The 22,083-nt window shown below is 39.4% G+C and overlaps 1 protein-coding gene across 8 annotated transcripts in view; it reads right to left on the minus strand.

The window, feature by feature from the left end:
• The window catches only part of AHCTF1 (AT-hook containing transcription factor 1), a 98,107-nt gene that overhangs the window by 35,640 nt on the left and 40,384 nt on the right, over positions 1 to 22,083 (minus strand). For all 8 annotated transcript variants that reach the window (XR_004180445.1, XR_004180446.1, XM_031660226.1 and 5 more), the window contains 10 exons: positions 18,920 to 19,060; positions 18,095 to 18,199; positions 17,110 to 17,203; positions 14,913 to 15,036; positions 14,696 to 14,752; positions 13,722 to 13,868; positions 11,713 to 11,900; positions 3,104 to 3,248; positions 2,896 to 3,027; positions 1,958 to 2,108 (listed from right to left, as the gene is read on the minus strand). Coding sequence is in view for 6 of the 8 variants with exons in the window: in XM_031660226.1 (XP_031516086.1) it covers positions 1,958 to 2,108; positions 2,896 to 3,027; positions 3,104 to 3,248; positions 11,713 to 11,900; positions 13,722 to 13,868; positions 14,696 to 14,752; positions 14,913 to 15,036; positions 17,110 to 17,203; positions 18,095 to 18,199; positions 18,920 to 19,060 (1,284 nt within the window). In the remaining 2 variants the exon portion in view is untranslated. The remainder of the gene's footprint in view (positions 1 to 1,957; positions 2,109 to 2,895; positions 3,028 to 3,103; positions 3,249 to 11,712; positions 11,901 to 13,721; positions 13,869 to 14,695; positions 14,753 to 14,912; positions 15,037 to 17,109; positions 17,204 to 18,094; positions 18,200 to 18,919; positions 19,061 to 22,083) is intronic.

Here is a 22,083-nt window from a genome sequence, read left to right on the forward strand (position 1 = left end):
ATCTTCAGACAAATACATGTCCCTCTGAGGCATGTATTCCTCTACATGCTAAGCAAACAAAAAGTGACTACTGCTCCCACTGTAGCCTTGCTTAACCTGCTAAACCTTTTGACTTATCTGTCCCATAAATGGCAGGAAATAGCTAGCTGGGGGAGCACTTTTCAAATGCTAGGACCACTAAAAAGGGTGGTGGCTCATTTTTCTAACCAACCTGACATGGTGGCCATGAAACGGCCACCCAAAAAAATATATACCCCACTGCCAGGCTGCCTTGGATTCCTTCCCTTCACCCTGTTTAACATGAACTTATCCCTACGTCTTGAACCTCTCAATAAAATCTGTATCTTCCAAATTTAAAAAAATTCAACTATAGCTGCTCTTATTACAACAATACCAGCCATTACAACCTATCCTGAGATCTTGAAATATGTTTAAATTTAGCATCTAAAAATGTTCACTCCTTTAACATCTCTAGACACGCATCCCTGACCAACATTAAAAAGTTACAAAAAAAACTGACCTCCATCTCTCAGCCCTCAAGAATGACGAGTGACGTATCTCCAGGGAGAAAATTTGTAAACAGAGAGAGAGTTTCCCAGGATTACAGAAATTTAATCAACTATCAGCCTTTTTACAGCCTCCTGCTATTTAGCCGGTTTCTTCCTAAACCCTATGTAAAATATTAGTGACCTACTTTGTTAAAACCATCTCCTGGGCCGGGCGCGGTGGCTCAAGCCTGTAATCCCAGCACTTTGGGAGGCCGAGATGGGCGGATCACGAGGTCAGGAGATCGAGACCATCCTGGCTAACACGGTGAAACCCCGTCTCTACTAAGAAATACAAAAAATAGCCGGGCGAGGTGGCAGCGCCTGTAGTCCCAGCTACTCGGGAGGCTGAGGCCGGAGAATGGCGTGAACCCGGGAGGCGGAGCTTGCAGTGAGCTGAGATCCGGCCACTGCACTCCAGCCTGGGTGACAGCGCGAGACTCTGTCTCAAAAAAAAAAAAAAAAAAAAACCATCTCCTGACAGGCCAACAACTTATATTATAGATAAACCAGAATGAACTTTCTTTACCACCATACTGAAGTCTCCAGCCCAGGAGGTGCTACAGCTTCCTTACCATGACAGAGACCTATATACTGACATAATAACTAAGTCTACACAACCGGGACCACTCCTTCACATACAACGACACAACCTCTCCCCTCTCCAGAAAACCCTCCTGTCACTCTCCCTCAGCTGGACACTGCTTTGGAGAATCCTCCCGGTGTTGTCCTCGTTACTTAGAAGCCAAATAATAAAAAGTCCGATTGACCAAAACCTGCCTTCTTATAGAGTAGTTTGTTACTCAACAGGCATTTAGAATAGTACATAAACTTAAGATGACAGGGCAGAGGCAGGGTTTGAGAGGACTGACTCATTCTGAAAGTTCTATGGCTAAAATGCTATCAAACAGTATCACATGCTACCGAGAAACTCTAGTGAAAGGAAGAGTAAACTGACATGGCAAACTTCACTGTGTCGTCATAAGAAACTGTCACAGCCACCTCAACCTTCAGTAATCACCATGCTGATCAGTCAGCAGCCATCAACACTGAGACAAGATCCTCTATTGGCAAAAGGATTACACCTCACAGAAGGCTCAGATGATTGTTAGCATTTTTTAGCAATATTGCATTTCAAAATTAAGGTATGCACACTGGTTTTAAGAATAATGCTACCGCACACTTAAAAGTATAGTGTAAACATTGTGCAACGGGAAACCAAAAATTGAGAAGACTAGCTTTATCGTGATAGTCACTTTATTGCAGTGATCTGGAACCAAACCAGCAATATCTCCAAGGCATGCCTGTAAGTGTTAGCGAAAGTAGCTAAATTTAAGGTAGTTTCAGAAAAGTAATTATTCAGTATCGTTTTTGATCCAATAGATTATGATATTCTTCAATGAAATTCTTACCTAATCGAAAAACTGATGATGTTGACAGATGATAAGGCTTAGCTCGTTCAACAGCTAATTTTCGATGGACTCTAGGAAGGATTTTTCCATACTGGTCTAATATAGAATTTCGAGCCAGTGATCTCTCCCGCAAACGAGGATCACGATCATTCTATTAAATATCAAAATTGATAAGAAATTTAACCTTCAAAATGTTAGCTGCTATAATTCTATATTTAAAATAAAATATATTTAATAAATAAAATTCTACCATTTAAAATAAAACTACGAATATCCAAAAATATCTTCCTCCTACCTACATATCCATTTTTCCAAACCAAGAACTTCATCCACATATCTAATTGTTTTATCAATCCTTACCCATCAATAAATTCCAAATGTCTGCTACCAAGCCTTTGTTCTTCACAACTAATAAAAACAATGGTTATTAAGCCTCCATACGTGTCAGGCAACATTCTACTTTACACACATCTCTGTGCATCCTCAAAACCACCTCACAAGGAGACGTTATCATTTTATAGTTGATAAAACCAAGACTGAGAGTGTGTCCCAAGCACACAGAGTGAATGAAGAATTAGTCTGACCCTCGAAGTCCAATGATCTTGTACTATATGACCCTTACTGCTGGCCTCTACGTCCTCCTCTACCACACAATGATCTTTGTACTATGTAACTCCTACTGCTGGCCTCTACATCTTCCTCTTGTTTTCCCTGACTGAAATGGCATTATTGTAGGCAGACATCAGAACACAAATGGCATACATAAAAGAATCAGGTAGTAATACCGTGTTCCCAATTCTGTTACAGAGATAACTGAGGATTCAAAGTAATGCTAGGCACAGTGGTTACCAAACTGTAATCTCTTACATAACAAACCAAAAAAGTCTCCAGTTTTCCTTATTCTCTTATCCCCCATAATAAGACAACTTGAATCATACCATAACATTAATCTTCAGAGTTTGGTTCAGCTTCAAGGCAGGCACATAATTGGCACGCTGCAAATGGTGCACTAAAAGGAATTCATGATTCTGAACACTGGCACTGGACTGCAAAAAATTCACTAAACATTCCTAAAAAGAACAAAATAGACTGTCAACTACCAATTTACCTTGAATTTCTGACAAGTTTACACGGGTAAGTAATTACCTGCTCAGTGTCGGTAAACGGCAGCTTCAGTAAATCTTCCATTAAGCCCATTTCCTGACAGACTTCATACATGTGCTTTAGTAACTCCTCTATATTCAACCTATTGCAATGTTGCCGCAAAAAACTCCAGGCTTCAACCATGCATCTGAAAGCGTATTTATCAAAGTTTAGTTTTAGAAAAATTTATTTAAATGTACAAAACAAGAAATCTAAACGTAGAATCTCAAAGATACTTTGTAAAATATCTTTACAAATAATTTAAAAGTACTTTAAAAAAGTTGTTGAATACTAAGTATTGCATAAAGAATCTTGCTAATAATGTCAGTAAAATGACATGTTTAAAGAATTTTGTGCTGCTTTTTAGACATAAAATAATAAAAATGCAAAGTACACGAAGCTTCAAAGAAGACAAAAAACTAGTGTGGCCTGGAGAGAGCTGAATGATTGGTGTGGAGTGACGGAGGAACGTCAGGCTTTTAAGGCAGTGACGCTCAGTGGGAAGTGTGGGAAAGACAGAGACCTACACGTGGAATCGAGCACGCTGTGTTCATGGGGAAGGGAGAGCAGAGCTTAGCAGCAGATGGTTTTTGGTTGATTGGCAGCAAGATCAGATTGGAGAACTTGGGTTAAATTTGGCAGTCTCAGATACCATGCAGAGCTGCTGAGACGTCCTTTGGTGGGCAATAAGATCATTTAAATGAAGGAGTGTTTCTTACACAGAAGTCTCCCAGAATCAGGTGGGAGGTTTTTTTATTATTTATTTGTTTAAATGCCAGTGTTCAACTCATACCCCACCAACAGCATTGTCTTGAAGGTTCACTTGAGCATATCTATAAAAATTATAATTAGATATAGGTCAGGACCCAATGATCCCAATGCGAAGAATACAGTCTACAGAAACACCAGCAAAAATGGCATAAAGATTAAGTATAAGAATATATAGTGAGGGCCAGGCATAGTGGCTCATGCCTGTAATCCCAACACTTTGGGAGGCCAGGGCGGACAGATCACTTGAGCCTAGGAGTTCAAGACCAGCCTGGGCAATGTGATGAGACCCTAACTACAAAAAATACAAAAATTGGCCCAGCGTGGTGGTGTGTGCCTCTCGTCCCAGCTATTCAGGAGGCTGAGGTGGGAGGATTGCTTGATCCTAGGAGGTCATGGCTGGAGTGAGCTATGATCATGCCACTGCACTCCAGCCTGGCAGACAGAGCAAGATTCTCTTTTTGAAGAAGAAGAAAAAAAAGAATATATGGTGAAACAATGAATTATGATGTAGCCCTATATGAGGAAAATATGTATTAACTTGGAAAATCATTAGTTTTTTAAAAAGCAAGTTAAAAACAGTATGAAAATGATAATTTAAACAATTAACCAATAAAACTTCTGTTTACATACTTATTTAAATAGAAAAGAAAAAGTTCTGAAGATATACACTAAGAATGGTAGTGATCACTCTGGCAGTTAAAATTTTTGGAGAGGCTGACGACTTCCAAGGCAGAATAAAAATGGCAAGCCTGCACCGCCCCAGACTGTCTGTGAACACAGTTACTCGGGGAAGCAAACGGTACCACTCTTGGCAGATCAGGGCCATCTGCTAATTTTGTTGTTCTGGGACTAGAATATTTTCACATATTCCACAGGGCTTATACAGGCCAACAGTCAAGAAGCACAATGTGTAGAGGTATTCCCTAAAAATTTACATCCGAAATTGCCTTGTACTTCTCTTACTAGACAGTGGAATCATTATAACTTGAGTGTAGAAGAGTGTTCATCTGTGTGTCCATGTGCACAGAAATATGGTCATTTTTCCCTAAACCAAAATCTAGAAACCTTAAAAGCAGAACATTTTTGAACAAAGAAAAACAGAGAATAAAATGAACATTTCATTATTAAATTTCACAACAAGGTTGATTTCTCTAATGTATACAAAGCGGCTATAAATCAGTAAGATAAATCCCAACAACACAGGAAAAAAAGCCAAAGATTTTAATGGGCAGGTCAAAAAAGAAATAGCTCTTTTAAAAACAGATACTTTTATTATTATAGTGAGACCAAACATACTAAAACTACCATTTTTACCTATGAGATGAAGAGACAAAAAATACCTGGTACACTGTGTTGATAAAAGACATAGCACATGGTAACTGAGAGGAGGATTAAGTTGGCATAACCTTGATGGAGGGCAATTTGCCCTACTTGTCAAAATTAAACTACCAAAATTACGAGGGCAAACATCCTTTCACCTTAGGATTTTATTCTATAAATTGGCACATGTGCAATATGTGTGGTTATTCATCATAGCATTGTTTAAAATGGCTAAAGGTTGAAACAACCTAAATGTTCATTACAGAGAACTATTAATAATTAGGGCAAGGTGTGGCAGCTCAAGACTGTAATCCCAGCACTTTGGGAGACCGAGATAGGTGGATTGATCACCTGAGGTCAGGAGTTCGAGACCAGCCTGGCCAACACGGCGAAACCCTGTCGCTACTAAAAATACAAACATTAGTCAGGCATGATGGCGCATGCCTGTAATCCCAGCTACTTGGGAGGCTGAGGCAGGAGAATCGGCTTGAACCCGGGAGGCGGAGGTTGCAGTGAGCCGAAACCGCTCCACTACACTCCAGCCTGGGTGACAAGTGAGACTCTTTTCCCCCAACCCCGCCAAAAAAAAGGGAGAACTAATTTAAAAAATAAAGGTACAGCCATCCAAATAATGAACTACTATGCAACAGTTAAAAAGCAAATCCTTTATGTAATTATAAAATTAGCACCAAACTAAAGTGAAAAAAAGTATATTGCACAAGGGTGTACAGTCAGAAGGGTTTACAGTGTGCTGTTTTTATTTGTTAAAAGGGTTTAGTGGGAGACAACATATAGGCATTTGTTAACATTTGTTTAGAAGATCTTAGGAAGAATACACTAGAAGTTATTCACAGTACTGGGTACTAAGAGCAAACAGGCAGTTGGGAATTCACTATGTCATCGTTCTTACCTCTTAAAACACTGAAGCATGTAAATAGCTTATCATCAAAAATAAATAATATGTCTCTCCCCCAGCCCAGAGGCATTATATATTTTTTAAATTTTCCACTTTAAGCCGGGCATGGTGGCTCACGCCTGTAATCTCAGCACTTTGGGAGGCCGTGGTGGGCGTATCATAAGGTCAGGAGTTCGAGGCCAGCCTGACCAACATGGTGAAACCCCGTCTCTACTAAAAATACAAAAATTAGCCAGGCATGGTGGTAATGCCTGTAATCCCAGCCATTCAGGAGCCTGAGGCAGGAGAATCACTTGAATACAGGAGGTGGAGGTTACAGTGAGCCTAGATCGCGCCATTGCACTCCATCCAGCCTGGTGGACACAGCGAGACTCCAACTCAAAAAAAAAAATTTCCACTTTAAACTGTGATATCTACTCCCAGTTGCTCAGACATACTAGCAGGAATAAGAAACTTCCTTTATGATTTACCAAATATTTAATAATTGTATACAGAGTATTTTTAACAACAAATGACAAATGACTATGTTCTTTCCCAGTTTCCCCCATAGCAGAAAAACACTTTCAACTTCAAGAAATTCATTGCCAACACTTAGCAAATGTTTTAAAACAAAGTCTCCAAATCCTAACTATTCTCTTTCTTCCTACAGAAGACAATAATGATGCTAGGAAGAAGAGTAAGAAAATTAATTTATGGCCGGGCGCGGTGGCTCAAGCCTGTAATCCCAGCACTTTGGGAGGCCGAGACGGGCGGATCACGAGGTCAGGATATCGAGACCATCCTGGCTAACACGGTGAAACCCCGTCTCTACTAAAAAATACAAAAAAACTAGCCGGGCGAGGTGGCGGGCGCCTGTAGTCCCAGCTACTCGGGAGGCTGAGGCCGGAGAATGGCGCAAACCCGGGAGGCGGAGCTTGCAGTGAGCCGAGAGCCAGCCACTGCACTCCAGCCTGGGCGGCAGAGTGAGACTCTGTCTCAAAAAAAAAAAAAAAAAAAAAAAAAGAAAATTAATTTATGAAAGGCTAGGCTAGCATGTTGGCAGTAAAAGATATAGAAGTCATTTTAATAAGGAATGCATGGGGGTTCTCAGCAATACAGCAAAGACAGACTGAAAACCCATCCTGTGGCAAACTCTCTAAACGTGCTAGACGAAATATAAACATGCATTATAAAATGCATGGTGGAGACCACAATACAAAAAGACATTCAAGAGAGGTAAACAACCAAGCACTGATTTCTCGTGACTAGAGTAAAGTAAAAAGACTGGGGAGCCGGGCACGGTGGCTCACGCCTGTAATCCCAGCACTTTGGGAGGCCGAGGCGGGCGGATCACGAGGTCAGGAGATCGAGACCATCCTGGCTAACATGGTGAAACCCCGTCTCTACTAAAAATGCAAAAAATTAGCCGGGCGAGGCGGCGGGCGCCTGTAGTCCCAGCTACTCGGGAGGCTGAGGCCGGAGAATGGCGTGAACCCGGGAAGGCGGAGCTTGCAGTGAGCTGAGATCCGGCCACTGCACTCCAGCCTGGGCGACAGAGCGAGACTCCGTCTCAAAAAAAAAAAAAAAAAAAAAAAGACTGGGGAAAGACACATACAGGATATAAATTAAAAAGATTGTGTGTCTACATTAACAATTATTCATGATAAAGAAGGTTACCATATAATAATTTTAAAAGTCATTTTTAAAAAGAACAAACTAAAACTCTTATGTACCTAATATTCAAAATACAAAAAGCTGGCAATACTGTGAGGAGCTGAGACATCCACCATTAGTGTCAGCAACTTCGCGTACTCAGTAACGCACAGAACAGACCAGGAAAAAAAATTATGAAGGACACAGAAAGATTAAAACCATGCAACGAACAAACTTGACCATGGGGACAAATATATTTGACATTTCACCTGTTAAATGGAGAATACATTGAGTACTTATCAGTGGGTAAATCAAGTCTTACCAAAAAAAATTTTTTTAAATAGAAGCAGGGTTGGCTGGGCAAGGAAGTTCACACCTGTAATCCCAGCACTTTGAGAGGCTGAGGCAGGCGGATCACCTGAGGTCAGGAGTTGGAGACCAGCCTGACCAACATGGTGAAACCCCGTCTCTACTAAAAATACAAAAATTAGCTGGGCATGGTGGTGGGCGCCTATAATCCCAGCTACTCGGGAGGCTGAGGCAGGAGAATCACTTGAATCTGGGAGGCAGAGGTTGCAGTGAGCCGAGATCGTGTCACTGCACCCCAGCCTGGGCAATAGAGCAAGACTGTCTCAAAAAAAAAAAAAAAGGAGAAGCAGCAGGGTCTCCCTATGTTGCCCAGCCTGGTCCTGAACTCCTGGGCTCAAGTGATCCTCCTACTTCAGCCTCCCAACGTGCCGGGATTACAGGCATGAGCCACTGTGCCTGGCCTTTATTATTATTACTTTTAAACAGAGCAAGTCTTAGCAAAATTTTACAGGTCAGGTACCATATGGATCACATTATATGATTACAATACAATTAGCCAACAACACAATTTTTAAAACTCATTATTTGTAAATTAAAACTTCTAAATCATAGGGAAAATAAATAACCATAATGAAAATTTAAAAATATTTAGAACAGAATCATCTATTAAAATGGTGGGATGCTGCTAAGGTGCTATGTAGGACATTCGATTTATATTTTTGTATTACCAAAAAAAAAAAGCTGAAAATGAAACAATCACCCAACCTGAGTTAAAAGTACAGCAAAATAAACCCACATAACATAGAAAGAAGAAAAATTATGCCTATACAAAAGGATTTTTCAGCTTTCTTGTACATTTATAATCCTAAGACTGAAAAATCAGTGTTAGTAGCTGAATTATCTATAGTCTTTATTTATCAGTCTGTCACTGTACAGTGCATCATGGTTAATTTGCACGTAAAACAGCCACGCCACAGTTGCGATGGTATGTCCGTACACACAGCTCATAAAACTGAAAAGCTAGCAGCGTGAAGTTTTAGAGAAATGCAAAGATGCTCTTAATGAGGAAACTCAGAATCCGAGAGGGTAACTAAACTGCTTTTGATTCTATTTCAGAAAGTGGCATAGTTTAGATTTAAATCCAAATCTATTTGAGTCCAAAGATTTTGCTCTTAACATCTTTGCTACAATAAGTGGCTGTTTCAATAACATTATTTGTAAGGGTGCAAATTAATAAACAATATCACTAACATAAATAAATAGTTCAAAACAGGGCAAAACCTCCTCAGGTCAGAAGTGAGGGTGCACCGTCAGGACGGTGAGTGTGGGGAGAGTGTTAGTGTTTGATGGTTTAAATATTAAAACTTTTTCAGCCATTTCAACTGTCTTTATGCAATCAAATCATTTGAGTGTTAGACCATGATGCAGCCTAACTTCTCTGACTTTTAGTTCAAATTTCCCAAATGTAACCTCTATCCATGGTTCAAGGACATACTGATTAAACACTGCTGGACTAGAGTTGTAGGTACTTGAACAAATTAGGTGATTATGTATGACCGCGGGAGATACTCAGAAACTTTGTTTTCTTGAATAAGTCCTTGTAAATCAGCTTGTTTTCTTATTTGCTTCTCTCTGATAAAAGTGAAGTGTAAAGTATGCTGTTATATAATCTCCTGAGCAATAAACACGGCTGCCTTTTGCAAAACTATCAGTTCAAACATTTAAGCAGCTTTCTCCTAAGGTGCTTCAATAAAAACTATCACCTGCACTTTCAACAGCGTTCTCTGACTTTTTAGCAACACTCACGTCATTCTCTATTTACAGGACTAGTAATTATTTTTAAACATTTCTTAAATCTGAATACAAGCTATCTCACAAATAGAATTTTGAGTGGTTGTTTTTATTTCTGTATTTAATGTATAGGAGTCTTAATGCGCTAGTTTTCTGGGGAATCGATAACTGAGACTTTTTCCAACTTAAGAGAAATAAGGTTTAGAAATTAAACTATTTATTAGTGTTCGTTTACTATATGGCAAAGGTAAAGGAAATGAGAACCCAGCAAATCAGAGAAACATGCTCTGGATGAATTAAAAAAGGACACTTGGAATCAAAAGAAGGAAAAAAATCAGCAAACTTCCAAACATGTTTCTTCCAAAGTTCCAACACCTGCCCTTCTGATGTAAGTATTAGTGATAAGTATCAACACTTTAACATCACTAAAGAGTGAGAGGTATATGCAAATGAAAAAAATTTATAGGCTGGTTTCCAACCCAGTACTATAATGCTTAACCCATTTATTCAAGTTATCACATTTAGCTTCTTTAAATTATTGTTCTTACAGTAAATCTTCTCGAAACTACAATTTTGATCTCAGAAAAAATTTCAGTATTGATTCTAGATTTATTAAGCTATCTAAACATTTTTGCCAAGCCAGATTATTTCAACAAGTACTTGCTAATTCATTACTGTTAAGGTTCTATGTCTAATCAATCCATTATTAAACTTCAAAACTTTTCTTCTGCCTGAAATTTGTAGATCTTACCCTCTTATCCTTAGAAGTACATGCTATTTAACCAAAGAGAACCAAGAAAATGTAACCTTCAGAGTGCTGACGCAGAATTGATAATTGGTTCATATATAATACAGTGAGGTAAAGTAATTTCTAAAAATATAAAAACGATCAATAGGGTTGAATAAAACCAATAAAAGTGGTATAAAGTAAGCCTAGTAAGAATTTCAGCTCCAAGCAATGTCTCCAGCTTAGTTCATAAGAAAACCCAATAACCACACCACTGTACTTCCAATCATGCCATTTAGCTTTCTCAGTTACTATGTAGGTGAGACTGTAATAATCATTATTATGTAAATGGCAAATACACTGATTAGAGAACATTAAAATCTGCAAAAAGAAGAAACAAAGATATCACTTGCTCAAATCTGGTTGAAGTATTAAGACGTGAAATCAGACACTTTCTTAAATTAAGATTTTCTTTCTGTGAGGATGCAATAGGGCAAATGCAATGACAAAATTCAAATACAAAGAATTCCAATACTCAAACAACTAATATTAACAAAAATATCAGCGTACCATTACTGAATACAAATTCTCAATCTGCAACTCTGTATCACTTCATTCTTCCTCTCTATTCCTGACTCCTTTTCAGCATACTAAACCCTCAGCTGTCCAGGCAGGACAACTGTCAATGTTGTCAATTAGCAACAAATATAACTGTAAATCTCAATTTGGCACCCCTTCCTTTTATTCAAGGTACTTATCTTATTCTAGATAAAAGGTGTTGTATGTTTTCCTTAACACTGAAAGACCAATAAGTAATGCAACAAAGTAAAATATTATACAGTTGTCCCTCAGTATCCGTGGGGGGACTGGTTCCAGGATCCCCAAGGATACCAAAATCTACCCATACTCAAGTTTCAAAGTTGGTCCTGCAGAGCCCATGTATATGAAAAGCTGACCTTCCACATATGCAGGTTTTACATCCCATGAATACTGTATTTTCAATCTGCATCGATGCAGAACCCACTAATACAAAGGACTGACTTTACTGACTTCAGGGCCAACTGTGTATTGCCATTATCTATTTCATCAATTCCATTTTATTAACAGATATGATAAGGAGTTTATACTTTCAAAAGATGTACTTACCTATTAAAAAGCAAAACAGTGAGGTGAAGGATAACATCGCTACCACTGGACACTGTCGGCTTCATTGTCTGAATATATCTGAGGGCTTGTCTATGCTCGCCTTGACTCATGAATGCCTGAATAATCTTTGAATGTTGCCATGACAAAGGTTTCGCAGTAGCTGGATGAAACAAAAGATCCAAACCACTCTGGAAATAACATGAAAAGTGTTAAATATAAACATAATCCTATACATTTAGACAAAGCAGCTAAACCTAACACTAAAAAACACTAAAAAACCACAAAAATCAAGGTAAGACCGTTCAAATATAAGCTGAAAAAATCTACTTTAATCTGTGGTATATAGAGTTGCCTCTCAGTATCTACAGGATCCATATCTGTAGACGGAACCAAGTGCAGACAGAAAACATTTGCAAAAATAAGGCTGGCCGCGGAGGCTCATGCCTGCAATCTCCACACTTTGGGAGGGAGGCTGAGACAAGCGGACTGCTTCAGCTCAGGAGTTCAAAACCAGCCTGGGCAACATGGCAAAACTCAGTCTCTAAAAAAACAAAAGTAAGTTAAAAAAAAAATTAAAAAGTGCAGTGGCGCATGCTTATACTCCCAGCACTGTGGGAGGCTGAGGTGAGCAGATCAGCTGAGGTCAGGAGTTCAAGACCAGCCTGGTCAACATGGTGAACCCTCACCTCTACTAAAAATGTAAAAATTAGCCAGGCAGGGTGGTGTGTACCTGTATTCCCAGCTACTTGGGAGGCTGAGGCAGGAGAATCGCTTGAACCCGGGAGGTACAGGCTGCAGTGAGCCAAGATCACGCCACTGCACTTCAGCCTGGGTGACAGAGCGAGACTCCATCTCAAAATAAATAAATAAGAATAAAAAATAACAGTACAACGATAAAACATAATACAAATAAAAACAATACAGAATAAACTATTCACACAGCATTTACATTGTATTAGATACTATAAGTGATCTAGAGATGATTTAAAATACCCAATGAAATGTAAATACCACGTAAATAACTGTTACAGTGTAATGTCCAGGAAATAGTGACAAGAAAAATGTCTGTACATATTCAGCACAGACCCAGTTTTTTCCCGAGTATTTCTGATCTGTGGCTTGAAGCCACGGATGTGGAATCCATGGACACAGAGGGCCGATGGTATACAAGAGGATGTGCATAAGGTATATGCAAATACTATGCCATTTTATATAAGAGACACGAGCCTCTGTGAATTTTGGTATGTTTCTGGATCCTGAAACCAATTCCGCCCAGATACTGAGTGATAACTGTATTTTAAAGAATAAAAGCCTTATCAAAAACCTGACACCTGTGAGACTGTATCACACTAATTTATAAGATCGTCCCATCACCAATTTCTTTTTTTTTTTTTTTTTTTTTTGAGACAGAGTCTCGCTTAGCGCCCAGGCTGGAGTGCAGTGGCGCGATCTCGGCTCACTGCAAGCTCCGCCTCCCGGGTTCACGCCATTCTCCTGCCTCAGCCTCCCGAGTAGCTGGGACTACAGGCGCCCGCCGCCTCGCCCGGCTAATTTTTTGCATTTTTAGTAGAGACGGGGTTTCACCGTGTTAGCCAGGATGGTCTCGATCTCCTGACCTCGTGATCCGCCCGCCTCGGCCTCCCAAAGTGCTGGGATTACAGGCGTGAGCCACCACGCCCGGCCCCCATCACCAATTTCATACATCAAGGCCAAATCTTGCCTTCCATGGTTCCCAACACCCCAAACATATCTCTAATATAACAATCACTATCATAATTACTTAGTAGTGTCCTTCTTTAAACGGTAAGAAATCTTGGGTTCTGAATTGTTACATTTATATTCTTGCCTTCTAAAATAGTGCTTGGTAAAGGTACTGATTGAACTGAGTCCTTCCTCAACTATTTTTAGAAGTAGACTGTATCATATCTTTTAATATCAATTTAAATTATGTGTATTTTCTAAAATTCTAGTAATTCATGGAAGTTCAAGCTGTAAGTGAACAGACTTACCTCAAAGTCATTATGATCTATCAACCAAAGACCCTGAATAAGTTTAACTTGGCCCCAAGAAATGGCAAATACAGTTGGGAAAGATTCAATGGGAGTGTCCGTTTTGTTGGGAAAGGAATACATAATATCAAGTAGCAAATAAATGGTCTTTGAAAAAGCAGATTAAGGACAATAAAATACAACAACAAAAACCTCCTACATATATATTTACAATACGTAGCAACAAAATGTAGCATTAAAAGAGACTTGAAAGGCCCGTTTTTAGTGTTTAAAAGCCATCATGGGGAGTCAGCAATGAGAGGATAGTTTTAGTAAATGTAGGTAAAACTGGTCCCACACCAACTCCATTCATTCTCAGTATTTTATTACCAGCACCACAAAGGAGATAAAGTGAATTTTTATGAAGTCAGTAGCTCAGTAAATAAGAAACAAAGATATATGCAAATTTCTAGTGATCCAGCAAAAGATGGCAGCTTAATCAGACATCATCTAGCTTATAAATTATAAATGGAATTACATATTTTTAGACTAAGTAATTAACATTAGCACAAAAATATTATCACAAAGACTACAGGACTCAAATAACACCTAAGGTAATATCACACACTAACTTATAATGTATTCATTTCCAGCACAGAGGTTAACGCCACTGAGAGAGACCACTTGGTAGTAGTATTTTAGAGCAACTGTTGTTAACTTTTTGAGTGTCTTGGACACATTTAAGTATCTGATAAAAGCCCAAGTACCCTATACCTAGAAAAACAAATATAAAACAACATTGTGCATATAGTTTTAGGTTAATCATAGGCCATCTGAGCCCCAACAACAGATCCTGGCTTAACACCTCCTTAAAAAAACAAAACCAAAATTCAACCTTGCAATTGAGATCACATTAGATATGTCAGGTTTCTACTACTCTTGAAATTTCATAATTTTAATAATACATAAACACTGGATAAAACTAAAAAGGATACGATAGAATGTTTGGCTGCTTCAGTAACGCCGTCTAATAGGTACATATCAAGTACTGCCTATAAAACAAAGAGATAAAACCTTCAGTGGATCTTATAAGGTCATTCATTCATTCATGCTTCTTGTTTTCCCAAGTCTGTGCCAGACACGCAGCTAAGCATGTCTCCTCCCTCCCCAGCTTTGTAGACTCTAAGTGATAGCACATTACTGCAAACCTACATGTAGACTAGCAGGAGGATATTTTCCTGTGCCTCCTTCATCTCGTTTCCACAACTTCTCAATTCGCTCTCCTAACTGAGAAACCAGTCCATCAATCATCAAGCAATCGGGGTTCCACTTCCCTCTGCAATCAGGGAAAAGTTAAGACTTATTTAATATCACTGTTAATTAATATCAAAGCAACCAGCATCAAAATAGTAAAAATAACAATCCCAACTATCAAAGACAGAAGAGTCTGGGCATGATGGCTTATGCCTGTAATCCCAGTGATTTGGGAGGCCGAGGCAGGAGGATCACTCGACATCAGGAGTTTGAGACCAGCCTGGGTTACAAAGCAAGACCCCATTTCTAAAGAAAGTACAAAAACTAGCTGGGCATGGTGGTGTGCACCTGTAGTCTTAGCTACTCAGGAGGATGCGGAAGGAGGATCGTTTGAGCCCAGGAGTTTAAAGTGAGCTATACACATGCCACTGCACTGCAGCCTGGGCAACAGAGACCCTGTCTCTAAACAGAGAGAGAGAGAAGAGAATTGGGAATTGGACCCTAGTTAGCATGATGAGAACTACAGACATCAAGGAGAGTTAGTCGGATAAGCCCTTAAGTTGCCTCCAGCTCAGTCATCAGCAAGCCAGTCAGTCAAGGTGAGGTCCCCAGGTGGTCCATCTAGCCAGTGACCATTCTATTTTTCACCATATTAAGCAAACTACCATAGAGTATAAAGCCCAGCATAGTGAAAATACTGAAGTTCAAAGACAGAAAGTTAAAGTTTCTGTTTCATCACTTGGGTTAGTCTTTTATCCTCAGTGATTCCTTTACTCAAATATCTATTACTGAGCGCCTATGATGTGACATGCAAATATTGTCCCTGTTTCCTTTTCTTTTCTCTTCTTTTTTTCCCTTATTTCCTTTTCTAATTGTGAACAGCGGCAGCACTTACTACTCTTTGAGGTTGTCCAACGAGTCAGGCACTGCACTAGATGCCCTGCACACATTATTTATTTAGCTTTATACTGACTTCATAACTTATATAATAGGATTAGAAAGCATAACAAAGCACCAAGGATATACACTTAAGAAATAACAGATCTAGAATTGTAAAATATCCTAATCAATCTTCCAAGCTAATGCTCACTCTCCTAACTTGGTCATCCTAAAGCACTGGTTCCCACAATTGCCATGCATCAGAATTACAGCTGGCACAGATTTTTTTTTTTTTGGAGACGGAGTCTCGCTCTGTCGCCCAGGCTGGAGTGCAGTGGCCGGATCTCAGCTCACTGCAAGCTCCGCCTCCCGGGTTTACGCCATTCTCCTGCCTCAGCCTCCCGAGTAGCTGGGACTACAGGCGCCCGCCACCTCGCCCGGCTAGTTTTTTTATTTTTTTTTAGTAGAGATGGGTTTTCACCGGGTTAGCCAGGATGGTCTCAATCTCCTGCCCTCGTGATCCGCCCATCTCAGCCTCCCAAAGTGCTGGGATTACAGGCTTGAGCCACCGCGCCCGGTGTAGCTGGCACAGATTTTAAAGTACTGATTCCCAGGTGATTTGGGTGTAAGAAACCTGGAATCAACGTTTGTGAATCATTGCTCTAATGTTACATGCTTTGTAATTTTGTCATTGCAACTTGAGGAAGATGACTCTTTCCAGAAGTGCGGTCAAGACTCTGAACACCACTCTTTGTCTATTACCTTTGCTTCTTTATTTCAAAGGAACTAAGTAGGCTATTCGTGTACTCTTTTTTAAAAAAGAGAGAAATAAACTAGTAATAGTAATAGCAAATTCTGATACTTTACTGAGAATTCTACCCATTCAGTCGCTTCGTAACACGACGAACACTGCTCTGAGAAACTTGACTTCTTACAGACGTAATTTTTTTTTTTTTTTTTTGAGACGGAGTCTCGCACTGTGTCACCCAGGCTGGAGTGCAGTGGCGCGATCTCGGCTCACTGCAAGCTCCGCCTCCCAGGTTCAGGCCATTCTCCTGCCTCAGCCTCCGAGTAGCTGGGACTACAGGCGCCCGCCACCACGCCCGGCTATTTTTTTGTATTTTTAGTAGAGACGGGGTTTCACCATGTTAGCCAGGATGGTCTCGATCTCCTGACCTCGTGATCCGCCCGCCTCGGCCTCCCAAAGTGCTGGGATTACAGGCTTGAGCCACCGCGCCCGGCCCAGACGTAATTTCTAAAACTGTTTTACTAGTACCTTGATAAACGCTCAAACTTCTGTCGACGACTGGTGTAGTAGTTCTGAATTACAGGGTAGTTGTAGCATAACCTTGACAACTGCACAGAATCATCTAGATTTTTAAGAGTTGGAAAAAAAGCTGGTAATATTTCAAAAATATCTCAACAATACATATTAATATTTTACTGTAATTTAACATTTACAGCAACCCCTGGTTAACCCACAGGGTGGTTATATTTAAGTAATAAAAGATTACTACATATCTTTTTATTTTCAGATGCGCAAGTGAGAAAACGATCTGTCATGAAAGTCTAACAACATGGATGGTGGCTTAAAACCCCGGAAACTGTTCTAAATAACTTTACTCCTTAGGCACAAATAATAATTTGAAAGCAAGACATGTTCACTACAAATCAAAATTTAAGAGGATTATGAAAAAATAAGATCAACAATTATGTACAGTGGCAGAGGCACTTCTAAATAAAATCTAACGGCTTCCTGGAAATGCAAGAAAGCGAAGGTTTTACAAGTTATATTCTAAACAAATATAGCACAAGTCAAATACCAAGAATTCTCTAATTCTTGGTACTGGCATAAATTACTAGATAAAAGGGGTTATTTAATTGAAGAAATATTAGTAACCATATTAAAAGGACCATTATCAGGAAACGGGAAAACTGAGTTATAGAAACTATAGTTCTATGGATATAAATAATAGCTAGTAATACTGCTGAACTCATTTTCAGGAGCTATGTTTTCTCAAATTTGTTTTCCTTCTAAATGTTATTCAATCCAATAAACATGTATGAGCACTGTGTGGCAGGCACAGGATGAAGATACAAAGTAAGGAAAAATGTAAGAAAAGAAGGTAAGCATAAATTAAATTAAGGAGAAAATTAAGTGAGGTGGAAGAAAAGAAACCCAAAGCATTAGAATACAATAACAAAATTATAAAGATTCAGAATGTTTTAATTAATACTTATAGAGTAAGCAAATATTTTACCTATGCCTTCTGGTAAAAGCCCAGAATGAGAGAACCAAAGAACCACTTGCGCATATTGACAGATGAGGTGGGAAACCACAAACTTATTGCTTAAGTCTATCAGTCCTGTAAAGAAGAGTTAACATCAGTTGTTTATTTACAAAAAAAATCAAGATGCTCCACAGTTTTCAAACTTAATCACTTGGTAATTTACATATATATGTAAATATATATTTTACATACATGTATTTGTTCAAGATATATGTATCTCTCTTGAACTAATTCACCTTTGTATCTAGTTTACTTTGGTCCAAAATGATGTCAAGCAAATCTCCAAAATGCTAAAATAAGTAAGTCACTCCCTAAAATAGACATTTTAGGTAAATACACTTCCACCTCAGCTACACTTTCATTCAGCTAATTCTAGAACTCAAATTTACACATTACAAACTAGTATAGTATCACTAAGATAGACTGTTCAAAACAGGCCTGTAAATGAAATTGACTTGTTTTGGTTTTGAAATTGCAAAACAGAAAAAAATTATAATGACTTCTTTGAATAAAAAACATACATATGACTTACTTTGAAACTTTACTGCAAATACACTAACCTTAATAATCATTAACTTTAGAATTTCCCAAGCTTATTTAAGCATGGGCTTATGGCATGGCATGTCTAACAACATTCTGTAGCTTTTCACTGAAACGAAGAAACAAACAAAAACCCTAGCACGGAGAAATAATGTTCTCTTTACATAATGATCCATCTAAGACATGAGAAATGTATTCGTTTCTCTAAAAAGTAAAATTTAATAAAACAATCAATTGATAAAACAAAGAGGATACCTCTCTCAGTGATCTCTCGGGCTTCTGATGCAAAACAGCTCAAGACTATATTAAGATTGCTAAGAAGCAAATAACATTGCTGGATAGACTGTATAGTTTGTGGATCCATGAAATGACACGAACCATCAAATAATGGCACACCTTTCAAGAATAAAATACAAGATAAGTTTCCATACAGTAAATCTAAATAAATTAGAATCACAATGCAAAATTTCTCAAACTGCTATCACTCAGAAGAATTATTCTATTCATTATAAGATTTATAAAGACAAGCTAGACATGGCAAAACTTCCAAGGAACCTAAAAAGTGCTTTCAATATAAAACTAGCAAAAGCCAAGAGTGAGAATATGAACTCAAATCATCTAGATCTAGAGCTTATCCTCACAACCAGTATACATCAAAAGACAGGGATTTACTTTAATGACCCATTTAGTTACATTAATATTTAATGTGTTATTGGTCTAGAAAACAACTGTCTTCATTCTAAAATCCTTCTTTAAATCAAATCAAATTCTAATTTGCTTTTTTTTTTTTTTTTGAGACAGCGTCTCGCTCTGTCACCCAGGCTGGAGTACAGTGGTGCAATCTCAATCTCGGCTCACTGCAACCTCTCCCTCCCAGGTTCAAGCAATTCTCCTGCCTCAGGCTCCTGGGTAGCTGGGATTACAGGCATGTGCTACCACACCCGGCTAATTTTTGTATTTTTAGTAGCGACGAGGTTTCACCATGTTGGCCAGGCTGGCCTCGAACTCTTGAACTCAGGACCTCAGGTGATCCGCCCGCCTCGGTCTCCCAAAGTCCTGAGATTACAGGCATGAGCCACTGTGCCCGACCTAATTTGCTTTACTTCTAATACTTTTTTTGAGATAGGGTCTTACTCTGTCACCTAGGTGGGAGTGCAATGGGACTATTATCACAGCTCACTGCACTCTCAAGCTCCTGGGCTCAAGTGTTCCTCCAGGCTCAGTCTCCCAAGGAGCTGGGACTACAGGCATGTGCCACCATGTCCAGCTAATTAAAAAAAGAATTTTTTTTTTTTTGGCAGAGACGGGGGTCTTGCTATATTGCTCAGGCTGGTCTTGAACTCCTGGCCTCAAGCAACCCTCTCATCTTAGCCTCCTAAAGTGCTGGGATTACAGGCCTGAGCCACCACACCTAATCTCTAATACATTTAAAACACTTACTATGCTTTGTATTTTAATTATTCTTAGAGGTTTTTATTTTTTAAAAAACCCAACCTACCAGTAATAAAGCTCAAAGCAGCAACAGCTGAACTACCACGTTAAACTCCCAAACACTGCGCTATCCTCAAAGAATCAAAGCAGTCACACGATTTATGAATTGAGTTTCTTTTTACAAAACATGAGGTCTAACAAACATTTTTCTCTTTTAAAAAAAAGACATTTTTACTCTGATCCTAAACACCTGATAGTGTTCTTCCAGACCTCAATCACACTGATTACTGAAATACTTAAATTAATTCATGACAACAGTTTCATAAGTATAGCCTAAACACACTAGAAAGCTCCATGTCTTCCTAACAAACTTGATGGGTATAAAAATTCTCTACTAAGAATAACTTACATTGTGAAAAGCTATCTATAGTCAAATCATTTCAAAAGTCCATCTGTTTACTCATCATGACACAAGAGAAATGACTAAAACATTTACCTCTAAATAAACTTAAATTTTACTTGCACTTACAGTGCAACTGTATCTCTAACTACTAGTACTTTCAGCCTTGTATTTGCCCTAACTGGACATGATAGGTTTTTAATAGTCATGACATACCCCAAGACTCAATCAAAATGAACAAGAGACTAACAAAACTGTCAGGAAGGAAAACGATTTGCCACCACAATAATGACATCTGTCCATGGAGGGCAACGGTGATGCACTTTTACCCTCTGCCACTCAGCTTCATCACTTCCATCAATATGTTACATAGAAGGCAAGTACAGAAACTTCTGAGCATTACCCAGCACATTCCCCTTACTCCATCACCAGTATATGTAGTAAATTAAACTCCTAAGACCAAAAAGACAAGTTATAATCCTAAAACCTGCTACTGTAGGCATATCAGCATGTTGCCAGTTTAATGACCTGCTGCAAAATCTTGATCAAAAATTACTTTTGGCTGGATGTAATGGCTCACGCCTTGTAATACCAATGCTTTGGAAGGCCCAGGCAGGAGGATCGCTTGAGGCCAGGAGTTCAAGACCGGCCTCAGCAATATAGTGAGACCATGTCTCTACAAAAAATACAATAATTAGCTGGGTGAGGCAGCATGTGCCTGTGGTCCAAGCTACTCAGGAGGCTGAGGCAGGAGGACGACTTGGGCTCAGAAAGTCAAGGCTGCAGTGAGCCACGAACTCACCACTATACTACTGCCTGGGCAACAAGTGAGACCATGTCTCAAAAAAAAAAAAAAAATTACTTTTATCACTTTAATGTAAAAAGAAATAATTTAATTTTGGGACATCTTCAAATTTTAAGAGTTTACAACTTTACAACTTCAGGCTGGGCGCAGTGGCTCACGCCTATAATCCCAGCACTTTGGGAGGCCGAGACGGGCGGGTCATGAGGTCAAGAAATCAAGACCATCCTGGCTAACATGGTGAAACCCCGTCTCTACTAAAAATTACAAAAAAATTAGCAGGCGGGCCGGGCGCGGTGGCTCAAGCCTGTAATCCCAGCACTTTGGGAGGCCGAGACGGGCGGATCACGAGGTCAGGAGATTGAGACCATCCTGGCTAACACGGTGAAACGCCGTCTCTACTAAAAATACAAAAAACTAGCCGGGCGAGGTGGCAGGCGCCTGTAGTCCCAGCTACTCGGGAGGCTGAAGCAGGAGAATGGCGTAAACCCGGGAGGCGGAGCTTGCAGTGAGCTGAGATCCGGCCACTGCACTCCAGCCTGGGCGACAGAGCGAGACTCCGTCTCAAAAAAAAAAAAAAAAAAATTAGCAGGCGAGGTGGCGGGTGCCTGTAGTCCCAGCTACTCGGGAGGCTGAGGCAGGAGAATGACGTGAGCCTGGGAGGCAGAGCTTGCAGTGAGCCGAGATCATGCTGCTGCACTCCAGCCTGGGCAACAGAGCGAGACTCCGTCTCAAACAACAACCAAAAAAAGAGTTTACAACTTCAAAATGATTAAAAATTATGTA

Source organism: Papio anubis, chromosome 1, assembly GCF_008728515.1.
Source record: "Papio anubis isolate 15944 chromosome 1, Panubis1.0, whole genome shotgun sequence".
Lineage (NCBI taxonomy): Eukaryota > Metazoa > Chordata > Mammalia > Primates > Cercopithecidae > Papio > Papio anubis.